A 23,495-nucleotide genomic window follows, 5' to 3' on the forward strand; every position below is an offset into this window, starting at 1 on the left:
GTAAGATGATATGAGAATTTGTGCAAATACATGATAAACAGGAGGGAAATGTGAAATATATTCTAGAAGTTATCATTTATTTGCTTAGCTTGCATTAGTATTATGGACGATTTTAGATGTCTCGCCTTCAAAAAGATGACTCAGCATCATCCGATGGAAGGGCGCCTGGACCAAGGACGTGATCGGATGTGGTCGGGGACGTGACAGGTGTTGGTCCAATGTTTTGTGTTGTGTCATATTGTTTAGAACATTATGTCTGGGAAAAACCCTCCTATTTTCAAATAAATGCAGGAGCGACGGGGGAGATTGTTAGAGCGTGTTGAGAGGCTGTGATCTGAACAATCTCCCATACGCCCTCCTCATGAGAAAAAGAAACCAGCGTCTTCATTCCTTTTGTGTCTATTTGTAATAATGTTGGGTAAGATAAATCCAACAAACAGATATGCAAATTGTGCAGAGTGGCGAGACTACTACAGTGAATGCACGAATAATGTATAATTGGCCCGACAGAGATGGGACAACAATGTCAAGACAAATTGGCAGCATGTTACAATGCAATTGTAAGTGAACTGTTTAAGAAGTTAACGGTAAGCGGGACGAAGGTGTTGGAATGTCTGCTAGTTTTTGTTTGCATTGTTCGATAGCACTTGCCTGGGGGAAGGAGCTGGAAGAAGACAATTATATATGACTCGTGCACTCATTGTAGTAGTCTCGCCACGCTGCACTATTTGCATATCTGTTGTTGACCAATACTGGCCACTCATGCCAGTAGCATCTGCTCCAATTGCACACTGATTGAAGAGAATCTGCAACATTTGAACAATAAAAATTGTCCCAGATTATCGCACTATTTGCTTGAAGTCCCGGCGCCCTTTGCACAATGGTCATTGCAGCGGACTATTGCAATATTAGTCTTTCGAACTGCTCTAAATGCTAGAGGACTCTGCATCTTTTTGCACAATTGTCCAAAAAAAATGAACCGGCATTACGATAGCTAGCAACCCTAAATTGCTCAGTGACTGTTTTTTGTCAACGTCTTTATGTCTCAAAAGTGTTCTCTGTCAATTGACTGTCTGTTGTCGTACGAGAGTGGCTCCAACTACCAAATTCCTTGTGTGTTTTTTGGACATACATGGCAAATAAAGATGACTCTGTTTCTGAAGAGTTGGTGACCAGGATGTGGAGGGTCCAAGAGGATTTTGCATGCTCTTGTCTGAGTTTTGGCAGCGTGCAAGTTCTCAAATTCTCTCGTGTGTTAACTTTTCAAAATCTATGATCTGATCACATATTTGTAGTGTTGAGAATGAGTTTGCATCATCCACACAAAAAACTCCAAAATAGACCAGCCAACAATTGGAGAATAAAAAATGACGCGATCCGCTCGATATTTTTAAGCGAAATTTGATATTTTTTAAATATAAAATGTTGCTTTTCAGGTAACCATGTGGCTTACGGCCATACTACCCTGAGAACGCCCGATCTCGTCGATCTCGGAAGCTAAGCAGGGGCGGGCCTGGTTAGTACTTGGATGGGAGACCGCCTGGGAATACCAGGTGCTGTAAGCTTTTTCACTTTAGATTCTCGTGGAATCGTTTTCTTATCGGTGGTTGACCTAAATTATAATGCAGTCATTCTCTCTCTTATGACTTACCATCTCTTTATTAGGAGACAGAATCTTCACGTACCTTTTTTAAACATCCCGTATCTCCTTTTCCGACAGTAAAAAAAAAAAAAAATCTATACACACATATATCTACATATATATATATATATATATATATATATATTAGTATCACGTGATACGTCACGATTTTATCACATCAGTGCTTTTAATTCGCTCGAGGCTAAGGATACGAAGGTATGGATCTTTAAATGATACGTAATTATTGCACATTATTGTGTGGACCTCAAAGCCACGGTTTATGAACCCGAACCACTTCCGAGGAATACATTACAGTCGAGTGAATGGCAGTATTAGAAGGAGTAGATTAGATAAATTCAATCAGAATCAGCAGAATAAAAATCAGAATCTATATTTGCCGAGTATGTCAGAAACATACAAGGAATTTGTCTCCGGTACTTGGAGCCCCTCTCGTGCGATAACGGATAGCCATTTGACAGAAAATACTTTGGAGACATAATCACATGAGACCAAAGTACAGAGAATCACTGAGCAATGAAAGGTTAGCGGTAATGTGGTCATGTCAATGCAAATTTTGTGTTATTTTTTATTTTTTGACAATTGTGCAAATGATGCAGAGTCCTCTAGCAATTTAGAGCAATTTGAAATGACTGATCGAGCAATAATCTGGTACAGTGACAATTTTGCAAAACGTGAAGAGACTTCGAGAAATTTAAGCAGTATAAAGCGAATCGTAGTGCGATAATCTGGAACAGTGTCCATTGTGCAAATGGTGCAGATACTTCTCAACCACATGAGTGGCCAGTATTGGTCAACAACAGATATGCAAATTGTGCAGAGTGGCGAGACTACTACAGTGAATGCACGAATAATGTATAATTGGCCCGACAGAGATGGGACAACAATCTCAAGACAAATTGGCAGCATGTTACAATGCAATTGTAAGTGAACTGTTTAAGAAGTTAACGGTAAGCGGGACGAAAGTGTTGGAATGTCTGCTAGTTTTTGTTTGCATTGTTCGATAGCACTTGCCTGGGGGAAGGAGCTGGAAGAAGACAATTATATATGACTCGTGCACTCATTGTAGTAGTCTCGCCACGCTGCACTATTTGCATATCTGTTGTTGACCAATACTGGCCACTCATGCTAGTAGCATCTGCTCCAATTGCACACTGAAGAGAATCTACATTTGCACAATAAACGTTGTCCCAGATTATCGCACTACTCGCTTGAAGTCTCGGCGCCCTTTGCACAATGGTCATTGCACCGGACTATTGCAATATTAGTCTTTCGAACTGCTCTAAATGCTAGAGGACTCTGCATCTTTTTGCACAATTGTCCAAAAAAAATGAACCGGCATTACGATAGCTAGCAACCCTAAATTGCTCAGTGACTGTTTTTTGTCAACGTCTTTATGTCTCAAAAGTGTTCTCTGTCAATTGACTGTCTGTTGTCGTACGAGAGTGGCTCCAACTACCAAATTCCTTGTGTGTTTTTTGGACATACATGGCAAATAAAGATGACTCTGTTTCTGAAGAGTTGGTGACCAGGATGTGGAGGGTCCAAGAGGATTTTGCATGCTCTTGTCTGAGTTTTGGCAGCGTGCAAGTTCTCAAATTCTCTCGTGTGTTAACTTTTCAAAATCTATGATCTGATCACATATTTGTAGTGTTGAGAATGAGTTTGCATCATCCACACAAAAAACTCCAAAATAGACCAGCCAACAATTGGAGAATAAAAAATGACGCGATCCGCTCGATATTTTTAAGCGAAATTTGATATTTTTTAAATATAAAATGTTGCTTTTCAGGTAACCATGTGGCTTACGGCCATACTACCCTGAGAACGCCCGATCTCGTCCGATCTCGGAAGCTAAGCAGGGGCGGGCCTGGTTAGTACTTGGATGGGAGACCGCCTGGGAATACCAGGTGCTGTAAGCTTTTTCACTTTAGATTCTCGTGGAATCGTTTTCTTATCGGTGGTTGACCTAAATTATAATGCAGTCATTCTCTCTCTTATGACTTACCATCTCTTTATTAGGAGACAGAATCTTCACGTACCTTTTTTAAACATCCCGTATCTCCTTTTCCGACAGTAAAAAAAAAAAAAATCTATACACACATATATCTACATATATATATATATATATATATATATATATATATTAGTATCACGTGATACGTCACGATTTTATCACATCAGTGCTTTTAATTCGCTCGAGGCTAAGGATACGAAGGTATGGATCTTTAAATGATACGTAATTATTGCACATTATTGTGTGGACCTCAAAGCCACGGTTTATGAACCCGAACCACTTCCGAGGAATACATTACAGTCGAGTGAATGGCAGTATTAGAAGGAGTAGATTAGATAAATTCAATCAGAATCAGCAGAATAAAAATCAGAATCTATATTTGCCGAGTATGTCAGAAACATACAAGGAATTTGTCTCCGGTACTTGGAGCCCCTCTCGTGCGATAACGGATAGCCATTTGACAGAAAATACTTTGGAGACATAATCACATGAGACCAAAGTACAGAGAATCACTGAGCAATGAAAGGTTAGCGGTAATGTGGTCATGTCAATGCAAATTTTGTGTTATTTTTTATTTTTTGACAATTGTGCAAATGATGCAGAGTCCTCTAGCAATTTAGAGCAATTTGAAATGACTGATCGAGCAATAATCTGGTACAGTGACAATTTTGCAAAACGTGAAGAGACTTCGAGAAATTTAAGCAGTATAAAGCGAATCGTAGTGCGATAATCTGGAACAGTGTCCATTGTGCAAATGGTGCAGATACTTCTCAACCACATGAGTGGCCAGTATTGGTCAACAACAGATATGCAAATTGTGCAGAGTGGCGAGACTACTACAGTGAATGCACGAATAATGTATAATTGGCCCGACAGAGATGGGACAACAATCTCAAGACAAATTGGCAGCATGTTACAATGCAATTGTAAGTGAACTGTTTAAGAAGTTAACGGTAAGCGGGACGAAAGTGTTGGAATGTCTGCTAGTTTTTGTTTGCATTGTTCGATAGCACTTGCCTGGGGGAAGGAGCTGGAAGAAGACAATTATATATGACTCGTGCACTCATTGTAGTAGTCTCGCCACGCTGCACTATTTGCATATCTGTTGTTGACCAATACTGGCCACTCATGCTAGTAGCATCTGCTCCAATTGCACACTGAAGAGAATCTACATTTGCACAATAAACGTTGTCCCAGATTATCGCACTACTCGCTTGAAGTCTCGGCGCCCTTTGCACAATGGTCATTGCACCGGACTATTGCAATATTAGTCTTTCGAACTGCTCTAAATGCTAGAGGACTCTGCATCTTTTTGCACAATTGTCCAAAAAAAATGAACCGGCATTACGATAGCTAGCAACCCTAAATTGCTCAGTGACTGTTTTTTGTCAACGTCTTTATGTCTCAAAAGTGTTCTCTGTCAATTGACTGTCTGTTGTCGTACGAGAGTGGCTCCAACTACCAAATTCCTTGTGTGTTTTTTGGACATACATGGCAAATAAAGATGACTCTGTTTCTGAAGAGTTGGTGACCAGGATGTGGAGGGTCCAAGAGGATTTTGCATGCTCTTGTCTGAGTTTTGGCAGCGTGCAAGTTCTCAAATTCTCTCGTGTGTTAACTTTTCAAAATCTATGATCTGATCACATATTTGTAGTGTTGAGAATGAGTTTGCATCATCCACACAAAAAACTCCAAAATAGACCAGCCAACAATTGGAGAATAAAAAATGACGCGATCCGCTCGATATTTTTAAGCGAAATTTGATATTTTTTAAATATAAAATGTTGCTTTTCAGGTAACCATGTGGCTTACGGCCATACTACCCTGAGAACGCCCGATCTCGTCCGATCTCGGAAGCTAAGCAGGGGCGGGCCTGGTTAGTACTTGGATGGGAGACCGCCTGGGAATACCAGGTGCTGTAAGCTTTTTCACTTTAGATTCTCGTGGAATCGTTTTCTTATCGGTGGTTGACCTAAATTATAATGCAGTCATTCTCTCTCTTATGACTTACCATCTCTTTATTAGGAGACAGAATCTTCACGTACCTTTTTTAAACATCCCGTATCTCCTTTTCCGACAGTAAAAAAAAATAAAAATCTATACACACATATATCTACATATATATATATATATATATATATATATATATTAGTATCACGTGATACGTCACGATTTTATCACATCAGTGCTTTTAATTCGCTCGAGGCTAAGGATACGAAGGTATGGATCTTTAAATGATACGTAATTATTGCACATTATTGTGTGGACCTCAAAGCCACGGTTTATGAACCCGAACCACTTCCGAGGAATACATTACAGTCGAGTGAATGGCAGTATTAGAAGGAGTAGATTAGATAAATTCAATCAGAATCAGCAGAATAAAAATCAGAATCTATATTTGCCGAGTATGTCAGAAACATACAAGGAATTTGTCTCCGGTACTTGGAGCCCCTCTCGTGCGATAACGGATAGCCATTTGACAGAAAATACTTTGGAGACATAATCACATGAGACCAAAGTACAGAGAATCACTGAGCAATGAAAGGTTAGCGGTAATGTGGTCATGTCAATGCAAATTTTGTGTTATTTTTTATTTTTTGACAATTGTGCAAATGATGCAGAGTCCTCTAGCAATTTAGAGCAATTTGAAATGACTGATCGAGCAATAATCTGGTACAGTGACAATTTTGCAAAACGTGAAGAGACTTCGAGAAATTTAAGCAGTATAAAGCGAATCGTAGTGCGATAATCTGGAACAGTGTCCATTGTGCAAATGGTGCAGATACTTCTCAACCACATGAGTGGCCAGTATTGGTCAACAACAGATATGCAAATTGTGCAGAGTGGCGAGACTACTACAGTGAATGCACGAATAATGTATAATTGGCCCGACAGAGATGGGACAACAATCTCAAGACAAATTGGCAGCATGTTACAATGCAATTGTAAGTGAACTGTTTAAGAAGTTAACGGTAAGCGGGACGAAAGTGTTGGAATGTCTGCTAGTTTTTGTTTGCATTGTTCGATAGCACTTGCCTGGGGGAAGGAGCTGGAAGAAGACAATTATATATGACTCGTGCACTCATTGTAGTAGTCTCGCCACGCTGCACTATTTGCATATCTGTTGTTGACCAATACTGGCCACTCATGCTAGTAGCATCTGCTCCAATTGCACACTGAAGAGAATCTACATTTGCACAATAAACGTTGTCCCAGATTATCGCACTACTCGCTTGAAGTCTCGGCGCCCTTTGCACAATGGTCATTGCACCGGACTATTGCAATATTAGTCTTTCGAACTGCTCTAAATGCTAGAGGACTCTGCATCTTTTTGCACAATTGTCCAAAAAAAATGAACCGGCATTACGATAGCTAGCAACCCTAAATTGCTCAGTGACTGTTTTTTGTCAACGTCTTTATGTCTCAAAAGTGTTCTCTGTCAATTGACTGTCTGTTGTCGTACGAGAGTGGCTCCAACTACCAAATTCCTTGTGTGTTTTTTGGACATACATGGCAAATAAAGATGACTCTGTTTCTGAAGAGTTGGTGACCAGGATGTGGAGGGTCCAAGAGGATTTTGCATGCTCTTGTCTGAGTTTTGGCAGCGTGCAAGTTCTCAAATTCTCTCGTGTGTTAACTTTTCAAAATCTATGATCTGATCACATATTTGTAGTGTTGAGAATGAGTTTGCATCATCCACACAAAAAACTCCAAAATAGACCAGCCAACAATTGGAGAATAAAAAATGACGCGATCCGCTCGATATTTTTAAGCGAAATTTGATATTTTTTAAATATAAAATGTTGCTTTTTCAGGTAACCATGTGGCTTACGGCCATACTACCCTGAGAACGCCTGATCTCAGAAGCTAAGCAGGGGTGGGCCTGGTTAGTACTTGGATGGGAGACCGCCTGGGAATACCAGGTGCTGTAAGCTTTTTCACTTTAGATTCTCGTGGAATCGTTTTCTTATCGGTGGTTGACCTAAATTATAATGCAGTCATTCTCTCTCTTATGACTTACCATCTCTTTATTAGGAGACAGAATCTTCACGTACCTTTTTTAAACATCCCGTATCTCCTTTTCCGACAGTAAAAAAAAATAAAAATCTATACACACATATATCTACATATATATATATATATATATATATATATATTAGTATCACGTGATACGTCACGATTTTATCACATCAGTGCTTTTAATTCGCTCGAGGCTAAGGATACGAAGGTATGGATCTTTAAATGATACGTAATTATTGCACATTATTGTGTGGACCTCAAAGCCACGGTTTATGAACCCGAACCACTTCCGAGGAATACATTACAGTCGAGTGAATGGCAGTATTAGAAGGAGTAGATTAGATAAATTCAATCAGAATCAGCAGAATAAAAATCAGAATCTATATTTGCCGAGTATGTCAGAAACATACAAGGAATTTGTCTCCAGTACTTGGAGCCCCTCTCGTGCGACAACGGATAGCCATTTGACAGAAAATACTTTGGAGACATAATCACATGAGACCAAAGTACAGAGAATCACTGAGCAATGAAAGGTTAGCGGTAATGTGGTCATGTCAATGCAAATTTTGTGTTATTTTTTATTTTTTGACAATTGTGCAAATGATGCAGAGTCCTCTAGCAATTTAGAGCAATTTGAAATGACTGATCGAGCAATAATCTGGTACAGTGACAATTGTGCAAAACGTGAAGAGACTTTGAGAAATTTAAGCAGTATAAAGCGAATCGTAGTGCGATAATCTGGAACAGTGTCCATTGTGCAAATGGTGCAGATACTTCTCAACCACATGAGTGGCCAGTATTGGTCAACAACAGATATGCAAATTGTGCAGAGTGGCGAGACTACTACAGTGAATGCACGAATAATGTATAATTGGCCCGACAGAGATGGGACAACAATCTCAAGACAAATTGGCAGCATGTTACAATGCAATTGTAAGTGAACTGTTTAAGAAGTTAACGGTAAGCGGGACGAAGGTGTTGGAATGTCTGCTAGTTTTTGTTTGCATTGTTCGATAGCACTTGCCTGGGGGAAGGAGCTGGAAGAAGACAATTATATATGACTCGTGCACTCACTGTAGTAGTCTCGCCACGCTGCACTATTTGCATATCTGTTGTTGACCAATACTGGCCACTCATGCCAGTAGCATCTGCTCCAATTGCACACTGATTGAAGAGAATCTGCAACATTTGCACAATAAACATTGTCCCAGATTATCGCACTACTCGCTTGAAGTCTCGGCGCCCTTTGCACAATGGTCATTGCACCGGACTATTGCAATATTAGTCTTTCGAACTGCTCTAAATGCTAGAGGACTCTGCATCTTTTTGCACAATTGTCAAAAAAAAATGAACCGGCATTACCAGATAACTAGCAACCCTTAATTGCTCAGTGATTGTTTTTTGTCAACGTCTTTATGTCTCAAAAGTGTTCTCTGTCAATTGACTGTCTGTTGTCGTACGAGAGTGGCTCCAACTACGACAAATTCCTTGTGTGTTTTTTGGACATACATGGCAAATAAAGATGACTCTGTTTCTGAAGAGTTGGTGACCAGGATGTGGAGGGTCCAAGAGGATTTTGCATGCTCTTGTCTGAGTTTTGGCAGCGTGCAAGTTCTCAAATTCTCTCGTGTGTTAACTTTTCAAAATCTATGATCTGATCACATATTTGTAGTGTTGAGAATGAGTTTGCATCATCCACACAAAAAACTCCAAAATAGACCAGCCAACAATTGGAGAATAAAAAATGACGCGATCCGCTCGAGATATTTTTAAGCAAAATTTGATATTTTTTAAATATAAAATGTTGCTTTTCAGGTAAGCATGTGGCTTACGGCCATACTACCCTGAGAATGCCCGATCTCGTCCGATCTCGGAAGCTAAGCAGGGGCGGGCCTGGTTAGTACTTGGATTGGAGACCGCCTGGGAATACCAGGTGCTGTAAGCTTTTTCACTTTAGATTCTCATGGAATCGTTTTCTTATCGGTGGTTGACCTAAATTATAATGCAGTCCTTCTCTCTCTTATGACTTACCGTCTCTTTATTAGGAGACAGAATCTTCACGTACATTTTTTAAACATCCCGTTTCTCCTTTTCCGACAGTAAAAAATAAAATAAAAATCTATACACACATATATCTACATATATATATATATATATATATATATTGAAGGCCCTCGCACGTGATATACTGATGTCATGATCATACATAGACTTATTTGTACACTGTTATGTTGTATAACCTAACCTCAGTATTAAAATGTTCTGATAATCACGTAAGTGTGAAAACTACATGTCAGCCGCAAAACAGGATGTTTTGTCCCAAGAAGAGATAATGCTGTGACCTTGGATCAACCCTGCTCAAGCTTTAAACACCGCCCTGAACACTGTATATAATCTCGCACTGAACGCTGAGAAAGCGCACATTTGAGCACATTTTGTGCAGCTGCAGCCTTTGCCTGTAGAACATTTGTACCCAGAATATTCTGCAATAAAGATCTTAAAGAAGTTCATTTCCAGTCTCTGATTCGGACTCCAACATTCTCATCATCCGAAATTCAACGAACACGCGAAGGACTGGCGGAGAGATACCATCCTTCAACAATTGGTGACCCCGACGTGATTTCGGGCTGAGGTGTTGGGCGACAGACAGAACATCGGGCCCACACGAATAAAGGTAAGAGGACATTTATCCTCCCAATTGATCTTCTGTCTGTCGACTGATACAAGGCAAGAATTTATGTTCTATTGGAATCTAAATTGATTGTTTGACTGGATGAACTTTAAATAACATAATTTGGTATATAAGGTTGACTTGTTTCATGTTACAGTGAAATCCTAAAGTCCGTAAATCCTTATATAGGAAATTCTGTACAAAATACCGGTGAAACAAGTAACAAGGAGATAAGTCTCTTTGAAGAAGAAGTATCGAGTGGTTTTGATAAATTGAGGTTCGAGTACTTTTGTTTGGATTTAATGTCAAGTACTTTTGTTTAAGAAAAGAGTTTCGACCACTTTTGCGAAATTAAGGCTCGGACGCTTTTGTTTGGCTATTAAGCAAGTGTCTTTGAAGAATAAGTATCGAGTGGTTTTGAAAAGAGTTTCGACCACTTTTGCGAAATTAAGGCTCGGACGCTTTTGTTTGGCTATTAAGCAAGTGTCTTTGCGAAATTAAGGCTCGGACGCTTTTGTTTGGCTATTAAGCAAGTGTCTTTGAAGAATAAGTATCGAGTGGTTTTGAAAAGAGTTTCGACCACTTTTGCGAAATTAAGGCTCGGACGCTTTTGTTTGGCTATTAAGCAAGTGTCTGCGAAATTAAGGCTCGGACGCTTTTGTTTGGCTATTAAGCAAGTGTCTTTGAAGAATAAGTATCGAGTGGTTTTGAAAAGAGTTTCGACCACTTTTGCGAAATTAAGGCTCGGACGCTTTTGTCTGGCTATTAAGCAAGTGTCTTTGAAGAAGAAGTATCGAGTGGTTTTGATAAATTGAGGTTCGAGTACTTTTGTTTGGATTTAATGTCAAGTACTTTTGTTTAAGAAAAGAGTTTCGACCACTTTTGCGAAATTAAGGCTCGGACGCTTTTGTTTGGCTATTAAGCAAGTGTCTTTGAAATATGAGAAATAAAGGTATATTGTGGATCCACAAAAAATAAGTACTTAAGAAGAAAAAACAGCTGAAAAAATGGAAGGGGAATTCAATCGAGAATCGGAATGGTTCGACTTGCGTGTCATTCCAGACCATGGTCAAAAAATACTGTTATGAGAGCAAGTAAAGAATGCATGTGATGTATGTGTGGGAGGATTGTCTGAGAAAGATAGACAGGGAAAGAAAGAAGAACTTTATAAATGGATGGATGAATGTTGTGAAGATGGCTGGTTTCCTGCATTATCAACTGCTGCTTGTTTAATTTCACTGATGAAGGAAGTCGAGAGAGTGTGTTCAAATAGAAAAGACAAGTTAGAAAAGGAAATAGAGAAGACGAGTAAATTGTCCACTAGAGGCAGGAAGGTAAGAGAAAATCACAAAAAGACAGAAAAAGTAATGGCAAGAGCTAGAATGCTGGCAATGGGATGTCCATTAAAACAGTCAAGAAAGGAAGCGAAAAACAGTGGGGTGGGTGTGACTCAGCCGTTGTCCGCTCCGCCGCCGTATTGTAACAAATTGGAAATGAATGATACACAAGGGCCAGTGAACCCATTCACTGAGTCACCATATGCAGATGCGAGACAGACGCTGCAAAACATATAAGCCCCTATCTTATCTGTAAATAGAGGAACTCTAGATGTGGATTGGAATGGCAGTACTGACTCGGTGGGATCGAAACAACGTGAACCCCTGATTCAGCACGCAGCAGAAAATTTGGCCGCAGGCGTAACAGCCTCAGTTAAAATGTTCGAGGAAAAACTGGAAAAAGTGTCTAACATGTGCGGAGAACCATATACAAAGTTAAACCAAATAGGAGCGTTTACGGTAGATTTAAATAGACACCCTGAAGTGCCACAAAAGGTAAGAGAGCACCTTTTAGCGCGTGCCTCCCGTTTTGAGAGAACTGTCAACGCTGAAATAACAGAACAGATACAACGTGATAACGCGGAACGAGATGTAATATTCAGACAAAGGGAACAGGAGATAGCAGCAGAAGAAGCTCAGAAGGGACTTCCCCATGCGGTAGCAAACACTTATCACATCGCACATTTGCAAAATCAGGTGGCTGACTTAAAGTGCCAAGTGCAGAATTTGTCAGGAGCACACCAGGACTCCCTGTTACAACAGACACAAGAAAATAGAAGTGCGCCCCCTTTTGCTGAATCCACTCCACTTCGACCCATGACACGCTCTCAAACTGTTGTTCAAGCTCCAATGCTGGCCAAGGTTGATCCGGCTACTGGAGCCACTGCCATGTTTTATAAACCTTTTTCTCCTTCTGATCTCAGTGTTTTGATGCAGAAACTTCCTGCAATGCAGAATGGAGGAGAGAACTGGCTGAGATCGGTACAAAGGGCTGTCACAAGACAAATTTTGACGGCTGGAGACATGCGCGCATTACTGACACATGCGTGTCCTCTCTCCCAACTGGAAACACTGATGAAGAATTCTGGTCTGATGAGTATAATGGACAATGAGGCACTTACAAGAGAGTATTACTTAACATTGTTCACTGCACTAAACGCATTGTTTCCCATTCCTGATCTAGTCATCTCCGACTTAGTATTTGCTCCTAGAACAGATGAGGAAGCAGCGGCATATATTGACCGCGCTCTTGTCGAATATTCTTCAAAAACAGGCCATTTGCCAACTGACTCTGCTCTGTATTCTCAAGTATTTAGAGGAGCAGTGCTGAAGGGCGTTCCCAAGTCTGTGGTACAAGCCATGGAGACGAATCCGGACCTTCCCGGAGCGGATCATGCTCGCTGGTTGTCACATCTGAAACATCACCTGAGGAGACATGCAAAAGAAAAAGAGTCAAAGCATGAGAAACACAGAACCACTGAATCGCAATTAGCTATAATGCAACTACAAAGTCTCAAAAAACAAGAAGAGAATATTAAAATCATACCTGTGGCTTCCGTTGGGGCCTCGCTACCTAATGTTGTTTCTGAGTGCATGATGTATCAAACAGGCCCATTCATGGGTCGAGGTGCTCCGTTTGCTGGCAGAAATCATTGCTTCAACTGTGGTCGTAACGGACACTGGGCAATAGACTGCCGAGCGCGTCCCCTGGAGGGCAGAGGCAGAGGAACAAGGGGCCCGCCTAGAGGATTCAACAGGCGTGGTTATGGCCAGCAAAGAGGAAGAGGATACGGACAGCAACAGCAGCAGGATATTGCTCCCCAATATCCGCCGCAGCAGCAGCAGTCTTACCATCAAGTGCCGAACCAACAGCACCGGCCACCGTCTGGGGGCCAGTATCCGCAATGATGGGGCCCCGAATCCACATGCCATGGTCTGCAGGAACCAATAATTGGACTGACGGTAGGAGGAACTATTTTACCTTTTATGGTCGATACGGGAGCCAGACATTCAACCGTTATGACATTACCACCTGAAAGTTCCCTTACTGCAAAAGGCATTTCACTTGTTGGATTCCGGGGTGAAGAAACCATCCTGCACATGACTACACCCGTACATACTCAGTGTTTTACACAAACTCTTTTACACTCGTTTGTGTATGCGCCCAATTGCCCTGTCAACCTGTTGGGAAGGGATCTTCTCATCAAAACAGCTCCAACAATACTGTGCAGCCCGGATGGACTGATATTACAGTTTCCTGATGGACACACCTACTGTTGTTCCGGTGACGACACATCAAACATCTACATGCAGGACTCAGAGCGCCGACTACCAAGTATGACGTGTGCCACCGCCGACATCTACTGGGCGAAAATGGACACTGACTCACCCGGATGGACGGAAGCAGAGACCTTTTGGACTCAATGGTCGCCATGGGTTCGTCACCTCAGACCCTATGATATGGTTTCTGATTGTATGCATTGCACTCTGTACTATGACAGGACGGGAGATGAGGTGTACAGCGAGGCTTTCCAAAATGTAGAAGGCAACATCTGGGAACTACAAATGGGTGACCTGTTCGTGGGAAAACCAGGTGTGGCTTTTTCAATTTCACTAACGCCTGAACAACAAAAATGGTATATGATGACTCATCCATCAGATGAGTCATCCTCATGTGTCCTTGATGGTATCACCACAGCATACTGCAAAGGATTTGGGTCCGTTCGTCCTAAGCTGCACACAGGCTATTGATTGGCAGCCAACTTTTCACAACACATTGCTATATTCTCGGTCTCTCGATGCATACTGGATACAGTCTGCACCGTATACACCAATATCAACCCTGGAGCATTGCTTGTTGGACAGACATCATGGACGAGAAACAACTGACAGTGAATTCGCCAATCCTATGGTGCAATCTTTGCCTCTACATTTGTGGTCTACAGACCCAACAGACGTGGGATTGTGTCAAGTACAGCCGGTGAAATTCAAAATGAAGCCTGATCCTATTTGGATACCACAGTATCCAATGAAGGAAGCAGGTCGAATTGGCATTACAGAAACCATTGAAGGCTTGCTAAAAGCAGGAGTATTGTGCAAAATACGTGAGTCAGAGTATAATACACCCATTCTACCAGTTGAAAAGAAAAATACTGGAAAATTCCGAATGGTACATGACCTTAGGGCAATAAATGCAGCGGTCTTGACACCAACACTTCCAGTACCCAATCCGCACTCAGCCCTGTCTCAGCTCTCTCCGTCCCACACCCATTTTACTTGCATTGATCTGGCTAATGCATTTTTCTGCATTCCTCTTGACCCATCTATTAAGCAATGTTTTGCATTTACTTGGAATAATGAATGCTATTCTTACAACCGACTTCCACAAGTCTTTGTTCTGTCACCAGGACTGTTAAATGATCATCTCAGACAACTTTTATCACCACTTCAACTTCCGGAAGGTGTGCTCTTAATACAATATGTAGATGACATATTGTTGGCCGCCTCTTCCGAGTCCTTATGTCTTCGAGCCACCCAGCGACTCTTGTCTCATCTAGCGTCAGTAGGACTTAAGTGCTCCAAAAGCAAACTACAAATTGCAAGGCCACAAGTTTCCTTTTTGGGACGCCTTATTTTTTAATGCAAAGGCACAGGGATGTCTCCCTCACACAAAGATGACATCTTACACCACCCGAAACCTGTCAATGTCAAACAAATGCTCGCCTTCTTAGGACTGTGCAACTACTCACGCCATCATGTCCCGGACTTTGCAGAACTTACACATCCTCTTCGCCAAATGGTTAACATTGAAGGAATGCGAAATTTGTCACATATCCTCACTTGGACCACTGAAGCGGAAAACTCTTTTGTACACCTCAAACAGCACTTGTCCTCAGCTGCCGCATTGGCTATTCCTGATTACAACAGAATGTTTTTCCTGGATGTTTCTGAAAAGACCAGCAGTGTATCTGCTGCTCTTTATCAGAAGGGGGAATCAGGAGAAAGACGAATTTGTCTATATGCCTCTACGCCACTTGAAAAATACGAAAAGCGACATCCAGTATGCGCGGCGTTTGCCTCTGCGTTAGCTCGACTCATTGAAAAAACCTCACACATTGTCTTACATCATCCATTGACAGTACGCACTTCTCACAGTACAGTACAGTACATGACAAGCCATGTTTTCACCATGACAGGAGGAAGACAAAGGAAAATTGAGGTAATACTCACACAGCCACATATACTTTTTACACACGAGGGCATTAACATGGCTGAAGGGCTTTTTGAAGGACAGCCTCATTGCTGTACCCAACGAATCATAACAGATAACACACTTAGGGAAGATCTATATGACATGCCCTTGCAAAATCCTGACTTGATACTATTCACGGACGGATGCTGTTTTAAAGGAGAACAAGGGCTCCAGTCAGGGTTTGCTGTAACAAAACTAACTGATACAGGATTTGTAACTATAAAGGCGGAAAAACTCAAAGGGCAACAATCTGCCCAAAGAGCAGAGATAACGGCAGTAACAGCTGCTCTCCAGCTGGCCCAAGACAAAACGACCAACATTTACACTGACTCGGCATATGCTCATGTAGTAGTACATACAGCCATGGCCGAATGGCAAAGAAATGACTTCATGACTGCAACGGGAGTCCCCATAAAACATTATCAAGAAATATTAAAATTGAAAGAAGCATTAATGATGCCCAAAGCAGTGGCAGTCTTAAAATGTAAAGGACACACTAAAAAGGATGATTTTGTATCAGCAGGAAATGACGCAGCGGATAAAGCGGCGAAGGCAGCGGCTGGTTATCTTCCCACCTCACAACTAGTTGTAAGTGAAGCAGAATTGAAAGACAGACAGGAAGTAACAGAAGAAACAGTTAAAATATGGCAGGAACAAGGGAGTCCCGAAGAAAGGAGTATGTGGAAATCAAAAGGGGGTGAGAGAGATGAGAAAGGTATTTGGAGAAAAGGAGGAAAATGTATACCACCTCAGAAGCAATTAAAACTGTTGATAAGCGAAGCTCATGGAGCATGCCATGTAGGCGTGGAAGAAACACTGAGACGACTCCACACCTGGTGGCATCCTTTCATGAGAGCAATTGTTAAAAATGAACTCCAGGATTGCAGTGTCTGTAGCAGATATAACAGCATGCCTACCACGAAACCACCCCAGGGAACTCACGATCCGGACGTGACGGCACCTGGGCAGGTGGTTTCGATGGATTTTACAGACATGATTAAAAGTGTGTCCGGTTACAGGTATCTACTAGTAATAGTGGATTCCTTCTCCGGTTGGCCTGAAGCCTATCCCTGCAAAACAGAAACGGCAAACATAGTGGTTAAACATTTGATTAACCATTATATTCCATCTCATGGGTTCCCAAGTAAAATTAGGTCTGATAATGGGACCCATTTTAAAAATAAACATTTGCAGGAAGTAGAAAGAGCCCTGGGACTGAAACACACATTTGGTTCAGTATATCACCCACAGTCCCAAGGACAAGTAGAAAGAATGAATCGGAACATTAAGGAAAAATTGGCCAAAGCTTTAGCTACTTCAAATCTCAATTGGCTACAAGCCCTTCCTTTGGCTTTGATGAATGTACGAATGTCACTCAATTCAGCCAAAGGCTGGACTCCATTTGAATGTCATACTAACAGACCGTTTCCGGCTCCAACAGCTCCACTGGAGACAACAGATGTGTCTGGCCCTCCGGAGCTCAAACAACTAACGCTTGCTTTTTCGCAACTAACTGCAAAACAACCCGACGCTCCTTTGGTAATGCATGAAAGTGAATTTGTATGGTTGAAAGTAACCAAAAGAAAGTGGTCTGAACCCAGGTGGACAGGTCCTCATAAAGTGACGGAGAGAACATCGTCCGCTGTCCGCCTACAAGGAAAGGGGGAGACGTGGTACCACCTCACCTCTACACGACCAGCAAAGACCCCGCCCTGACAGATCATCATTGCCGCAAGTACTGACTGCACGTCAACGCCAGACCAGTTCCCATCCCACTGACGACATCACTCATCAAAGGTTGAGATCACGGTACACGGGCAGAATAATCCCGGTGACTCAACCTAGGACCGGGTAGTCTAACCCCAGGTCCTGAAGAAGCTGACAGCGCTCTCTAGCGACGATCCTGAAAAAACACCACCCAACAATGGCCCGCAAATGGGACAATGTTTCAATTTGTTGTTACATCACAACCCTTTTTATTGTATTAACTCTCTTGCCTGTTTGGTATTTTTGGATGCGTCTTGGTGCGCGCTCAAACCTAACAACAATACAGAGAGGTAAGCGAAAACTCAATTCAGGTCACTCAACTGTACCTATGTCCCAGTCTGTTCCCTGGATTTTAGAATGGACGTACAACCATTCGATAACTTTAACAGTGCCACCAAGCACCTACTGCCGTTGAAATACCAATTACATCTCTAAAAGGGTTCAGAAACACCGTTCAGATAACAGGGGAGGGCTGGAGAGGTTATTGGTGGTATATGACAGGAAACGTGCTAGATTTAAGCTGGGATTCTTTAATAACCACTAAACAAGGTAACTATTGGCCATCGGGAAAGACCAAAGAAGCTGTCTTTTTCAAAGACAAAATCACCCTTACCAAAAAAGGGGATCTACTTAAACTGACCTTTGCTCTCCCCGATGGTATATTGCGTCCACCAAGTGCAACCATTTTTAATGTTTCATGCTGGGGTTTTTTACTCTGGGCCTGGTCATCAGGACCAGACCCTCATTTTCCCGTTGTCATATGTGAAAACACTACTATGGGACAACTTGATCAGCCAATATTAAATAATTATACACAAACTATCAAGTTGACGGCCATCAGTGTACCCTTAAATAGCGTGGATGGTTTGTTTCGAGTTACCACAGGCGTATCAGGAAACAGCAACAATTGGCTATTATTAACTGAGGAAGCGGCAAAGACTACTAAAAAAATTGCGTGGTTTGCATGGGACCTCGTCCTTTACTCAGGGTGGTCCCTGCCAATATTGACACACAATGTGTTATGGAATTGATGAATAAAACGCTACCCTCACGAAACTGTTCCAAATGGGACAAAATACACCCATTGGTAAGATGGCAAAAAGATAAACCTCTGTTTTTAAACCAAGTTGCAAAAGGCAACTTCACCTGTATTAACATTACAGGAAACAATGGCCGATTGGGAAGGTTAAACCACGCACAACAATGTCAGTCACTTATCTTTGTGGGATCATCATTTCGGCCACAATCCAGGGGCGACATCTGGTGGTGGTGCGGTGATGACCGGATATTCGACAAACTCCCTTTGAACCAAGCCGGTTACTGTGCACTGATTTCTCTCCTGCTGCCAGTAAAGGTCTTTCCAACCACGGTTCATGTGTTGATGCAAACTATTCAAAACTTAGGACCACAACACTTGTCCCACTTACAAAAAGCCAAACGATCTACTAGCACATGGCAAGATAAGGGGGACCCCACATACATTGATGCGATTGGCGTACCATGAGGGGTCCCCGATGAATATAAACTCGCAGATCAGGTTGCCGCAGGATTTGAATCCACAATCTGTTGGTGGTGTACTATAAATAAAAACACAGATAGAGTTAATTACGTACATTACAATGTGCAACGCCTAGGTAATTGGACACAAAGCGGATTTGAAGCGGTACATGGTCAACTAGCCGCCACCTCTCTGATGGCTTTCCAGAATCGTATTGCTTTAGATATGCTCCTGGCAGAAAAAGGAGGCGTATGCTCCATGTTTGGCGAACAATGTTGCACTTTTATTCCTAATAACACAGCTTCTGATGGCAGCCTAACCTCTGCAATTGAAGGGCTCAGAACATTGAACAAAAAGATGAAGCAACATTCCGGGGTAGATACTTCTATTTGGGACAATTGGATGAGTGTTTTTGGACGTTATAAGGCTCTGGTATCTTCTATTTTTATTTCTATTGCTGTGTTTGCTGCTTTTCTCACAATATGTGGATGTTGTTGCATTCCTTGCTTGCGCTCTCTTAGCCAGCGACTCATTACAGCAGCTATCGAAAAAAGAGATGTTAACAACCCCGCCCAGATGATGCCACTCCTGTCCTCGGGGGTATCCCCTGAGATGCTCGATGACCCCGCGGGCATATTTTTGTAATGGTACATTCTCTTACATGCTGTTTAACATATCCTGGTGTCGGACTCTTTCGAGTCCGAAAGGGGGATTGAAGGCCCTCGCACGTGATATACTGATGTCATGATCATACATAGACTTATTTGTACACTGTTATGTTGTATAACCTAACCTCAGTATTAAAATGTTCTGATAATCACGTAAGTGTGAAAACTACATGTCAGCCGCAAAACAGGATGTTTTGTCCCAAGAAGAGATAATGCTGTGACCTTGGATCCACCCTGCTCAAGCTTTAAACACCGCCCTGAACACTGTATATAATCTCGCACTGAACGCTGAGAAAGCGCACATTTGAGCACATTTTGTGCAGCTGCAGCCTTTGCCTGTAGAACATTTGTACCCAGAATATTCTGCAAAAAAGATCTTAAAGAAGTTCATTTCCAGTCTCTGATTCGGACTCCAACATTCTCATCATCCGATATTCAACGAACACGCGAAGGACTGGCGGAGAGATACCATCCTTCAACAATATATATATATATATATATATATATATATATATTAGCATCACGTGATACGTCACAATTTTATCACATGAGTGCTTTTAATTAGCTCGAGGCTAAGGATACGAAGGTATGGATCTTTAAATGATACGTAATTATTGCACATCATTGTGTGGACCTCAAAGCCACGGTTTATGAACCCGAACCACTTCCGAGGAATACATTACAGTCGAGTGAATGGCAGTATTAGAAGGAGTAGATTAGATCGAGTAAATTCAATCAGAATCAGCAGAATAAAAATCAGAATCTATATTTGCCGAGTATGTCAGAAACATACAAGGAATTTGTCTCCGGTACTTGGAGCCCCTCTCGTGCGACAACGGATAGCCATTTGACAGAAAATACTTTGGAGACATAATCACATGAGACCAAAGTACAGAGAATCACTTAGCAATGAAAGGTTAGCGGTAATGTGGTCATGTCAATGCAAATTTTGTGTTATTTTTTATTTTTTAACAATTGTGCAAATGATGCAGAGTCCTCTAGCAATTTAGAGCAATTTGAAGTGACTGATCGAGCAATAATCTGGTACAGTGACAATTGTGCAAAACGTGAAGAGACTTCGAGAAATTTAAGCAGTATAAAGCGAATCGTAGTGCGATAATCTGGAACAGTGTCCATTGTGCAAATGGTGCAGATACTTCTCAACCACATGAGTGGCCAGTATTGGTCAACAACAGATATGCAAATTGTGCAGAGTGGCGAGACTACTACAGTGAATGCACGAATAATGTATAATTGGCCCGACAGAGATGGGACAACAATCTCAAGACAAATTGGCAGCATGTTACAATGCAATTGTAAGTGAACTGTTTAAGAAGTTAACGGTAAGCGGGACGAAGGTGTTGGAATGTCTGCTAGTTTTTGTTTGCATTGTTCGATAGCACTTGCCTGGGGGAAGGAGCTGGAAGAAGACAATTATATATGACTCGTGCACTCACTGTAGTAGTCTCGCCACGCTGCACTATTTGCATATCTGTTGTTGACCAATACTGGCCACTCATGCCAGTAGCATCTGCTCCAATTGCACACTGATTGAAGAGAATCTGCAACATTTGCACAATAAACATTGTCCCAGATTATCGCACTACTCGCTTGAAGTCTCGGTGCCCTTTGCACAATGGTCATTGCACCGGACTATTGCAATATTAGTCTTTCGAACTGCTCTAAATGCTAGAGGACTCTGCATCTTTTTGCACAATTGTCCAAAAAAAATGAACCGGCATTACGATAGCTAGCAACCCTAAATTGCTCAGTGACTGTTTTTTGTCAACGTCTTTATGTCTCAAAAGTGTTCTCTGTCAATTGACTGTCTGTTGTCGTACGAGAGTGGCTCCAACTACCAAATTCCTTGTGTGTTTTTTGGACATACATGGCAAATAAAGATGACTCTGTTTCTGAAGAGTTGGTGACCAGGATGTGGAGGGTCCAAGAGGATTTTGCATGCTCTTGTCTGAGTTTTGGCAGCGTGCAAGTTCTCAAATTCTCTCGTGTTGTCATGGTCTGTGTTTTGGTTTGGGTTGTTTAGTTTTGTTCCATGTTTTCCTGTGTTCCATGTTTGTCGTGTGCTCATTAGGTTGTTGTGTCCACCTGTTCTCGTCTACTTTGTGTTGACCAATCAGCTCTCTCTAGCCACTCGTCTTGTCCAGGTGTTCCTCGTTGTCTCGTCAATTTGTTTGTATTTAGTTCCCTGGTTTCTTTCAGTTCTCGTCGGTTCATTGTCGTTGTCACATGTCTTGCCATGTCATAGTCGCCTGTTGTTTTTGTCATAGTCGCCTGTTGTTTTTGTCATAGTCGCCAGTTGTTTTTGTCATAGTTGCCTGTTGTTTTATCATTGTGATTAAATATTATTATTTTGAGATTCCCGCACTCCTGCCTTGCCTCCCTGCTTCCCTGCAATTGGGTCCACCATGTTCTTGCCTTGCGTTCCTCGCCGTCGCCCTAACCATGTTCATGACAGAATGAACCGACCAGAACAGGACCCAGCGGGAAGAACATGGCGTCACCCTGGACGCCACCAAACTGGCTCCCACCGTCCTCAGCCTGCCATCCATACCTACCCTCCTCCAGTAAGCCCTATCGTTCAGTCTTTTCTGTCCTTTTCCTCGGGTCCCCCCACTTGTCCTAGTTATTCACCATGCCCTACTATTGTACATCCACATGTTTCTTTAGATTCAGATTTTTCTGATTGTGAAGATGGCCCTGATTTAGTTAACCTCCTGTCGGATTCTGACTCTGACACAGATTTAGATTTTTCTGGTTCCTTCCCTAGTTTATCCCGTCCTCGTCAGTTTTTGTCACGTTTCCACGTTTCCAACCCCAGTGAGTCCAAATCCTTTCCCTCGGACCTTTTCTTGGGCACCCGTTTGGCCATCTACCCGGGACCGCCGCGTGGTGGCCAACGGAGGCGCCCAAGTAAAGGTCAAATTTTGCCCCCTCGTTTTTTCCCCCCTGTTCACAAATCACTTGATTTTTCACCTGTTCCCACACGTTGTTCCACGGATCCTATTAAGTCACGTCTAGTCAAACCTGCCCCCAAGCCATGTTCAGTACCAGCCATTTTTCCTAGTTCACCTTCCCGAGACCTTGTGCACTCTTCCACTCCCGTACCCTCTACTCCCATACCTCAATGGCGGCAGGCTGAGGAAGCGACTGCAGCTCCCGTTCCGGCTAATCGGCAGCTGCGCCAGGCTCCCGTTCCGGCTCCTCGGCAGCTGCGCCAGGCTCCCGCACCGGCGGCGCTCGTCCAGCGGCCGCCACCCATCCTTGCTCCGGCGGCGCTCGTCCAGCGGCCGCCACCCGTCCTTGCTCCGGCGGCGCTCGTCCAGCGGCCGCCACCTGACCCTGCTCCAGCGGCGCTCGTCCAGCGGCCGCCACCTGACCCTACTCCGGCGGCGCTCGTCCAGCGGCCGCCACCCGTCCTTGCTCCGGCGGCGCTCGTCCAGCGGCCGCCACCTGACCCTGCTCCAGCGGCGCTCGTCCAGCGGCCGCCACCTGACCCTACTCCGGCGGCGCTCGTCCAGCGGCCGCCACCCGTCCTTGCTCCGGCGGCGCTCGTCCAGCGGCCGCCACCTGACCCTACTCCGGCG

At 42.7% G+C, this 23,495-nt stretch overlaps 1 protein-coding gene, 4 non-coding genes and 1 pseudogene across 7 annotated transcripts; all 6 read left to right on the top strand.

Annotated features, from left to right (window-relative positions):
- Positions 1-1,447: 1,447 nt before the first annotated feature.
- Positions 1,448-1,565, top strand: LOC133473582 (5S ribosomal RNA). The gene has a single exon (XR_009787165.1). It is a non-coding gene; the product is annotated as a 5S ribosomal RNA (ribosomal RNA).
- Positions 1,566-3,463: 1,898 nt separating this feature from the next.
- Positions 3,464-3,582, top strand: LOC133473569 (5S ribosomal RNA). The gene has a single exon (XR_009787152.1). It is a non-coding gene; the product is annotated as a 5S ribosomal RNA (ribosomal RNA).
- Positions 3,583-5,483: 1,901 nt separating this feature from the next.
- LOC133473580 (5S ribosomal RNA) lies at positions 5,484-5,602 on the top strand. The gene has a single exon (XR_009787163.1). It is a non-coding gene; the product is annotated as a 5S ribosomal RNA (ribosomal RNA).
- Positions 5,603-7,503: 1,901 nt separating this feature from the next.
- Positions 7,504-7,612, top strand: LOC133473588 (5S ribosomal RNA; annotated as a pseudogene).
- Positions 7,613-9,523: 1,911 nt separating this feature from the next.
- LOC133473584 (5S ribosomal RNA) lies at positions 9,524-9,642 on the top strand. The gene has a single exon (XR_009787167.1). It is a non-coding gene; the product is annotated as a 5S ribosomal RNA (ribosomal RNA).
- A 1,500-nt stretch (positions 9,643-11,142) lies between these two features.
- On the top strand, positions 11,143-19,093 carry LOC133473566 (uncharacterized). 3 transcript variants are annotated; one of them, XM_061765210.1, is made up of 3 exons: positions 11,143-14,298; positions 16,481-16,545; positions 17,399-19,093. In XM_061765210.1, exon 1 carries the CDS (start codon positions 12,084-12,086, stop codon positions 13,611-13,613), a length of 1,530 nt encoding a protein of 509 aa, XP_061621194.1. In that variant the 5' UTR covers positions 11,143-12,083; the 3' UTR covers positions 13,614-14,298; positions 16,481-16,545; positions 17,399-19,093. The 3 variants fall into 3 exon arrangements, with proteins under 3 accessions (XP_061621194.1, XP_061621192.1, XP_061621195.1); XM_061765208.1 differs by having other exon boundaries at positions 16,481-19,093; XM_061765211.1 differs by lacking the exon at positions 16,481-16,545 and having other exon boundaries at positions 17,559-19,093.
- Positions 19,094-23,495: the final 4,402 nt, after the last annotated feature.

The sequence above is a fragment of the Phyllopteryx taeniolatus genome, unplaced genomic scaffold (genome assembly GCF_024500385.1).
Source record: "Phyllopteryx taeniolatus isolate TA_2022b unplaced genomic scaffold, UOR_Ptae_1.2 contig_29, whole genome shotgun sequence".
NCBI classification, from domain to species: domain Eukaryota; kingdom Metazoa; phylum Chordata; class Actinopteri; order Syngnathiformes; family Syngnathidae; genus Phyllopteryx; species Phyllopteryx taeniolatus.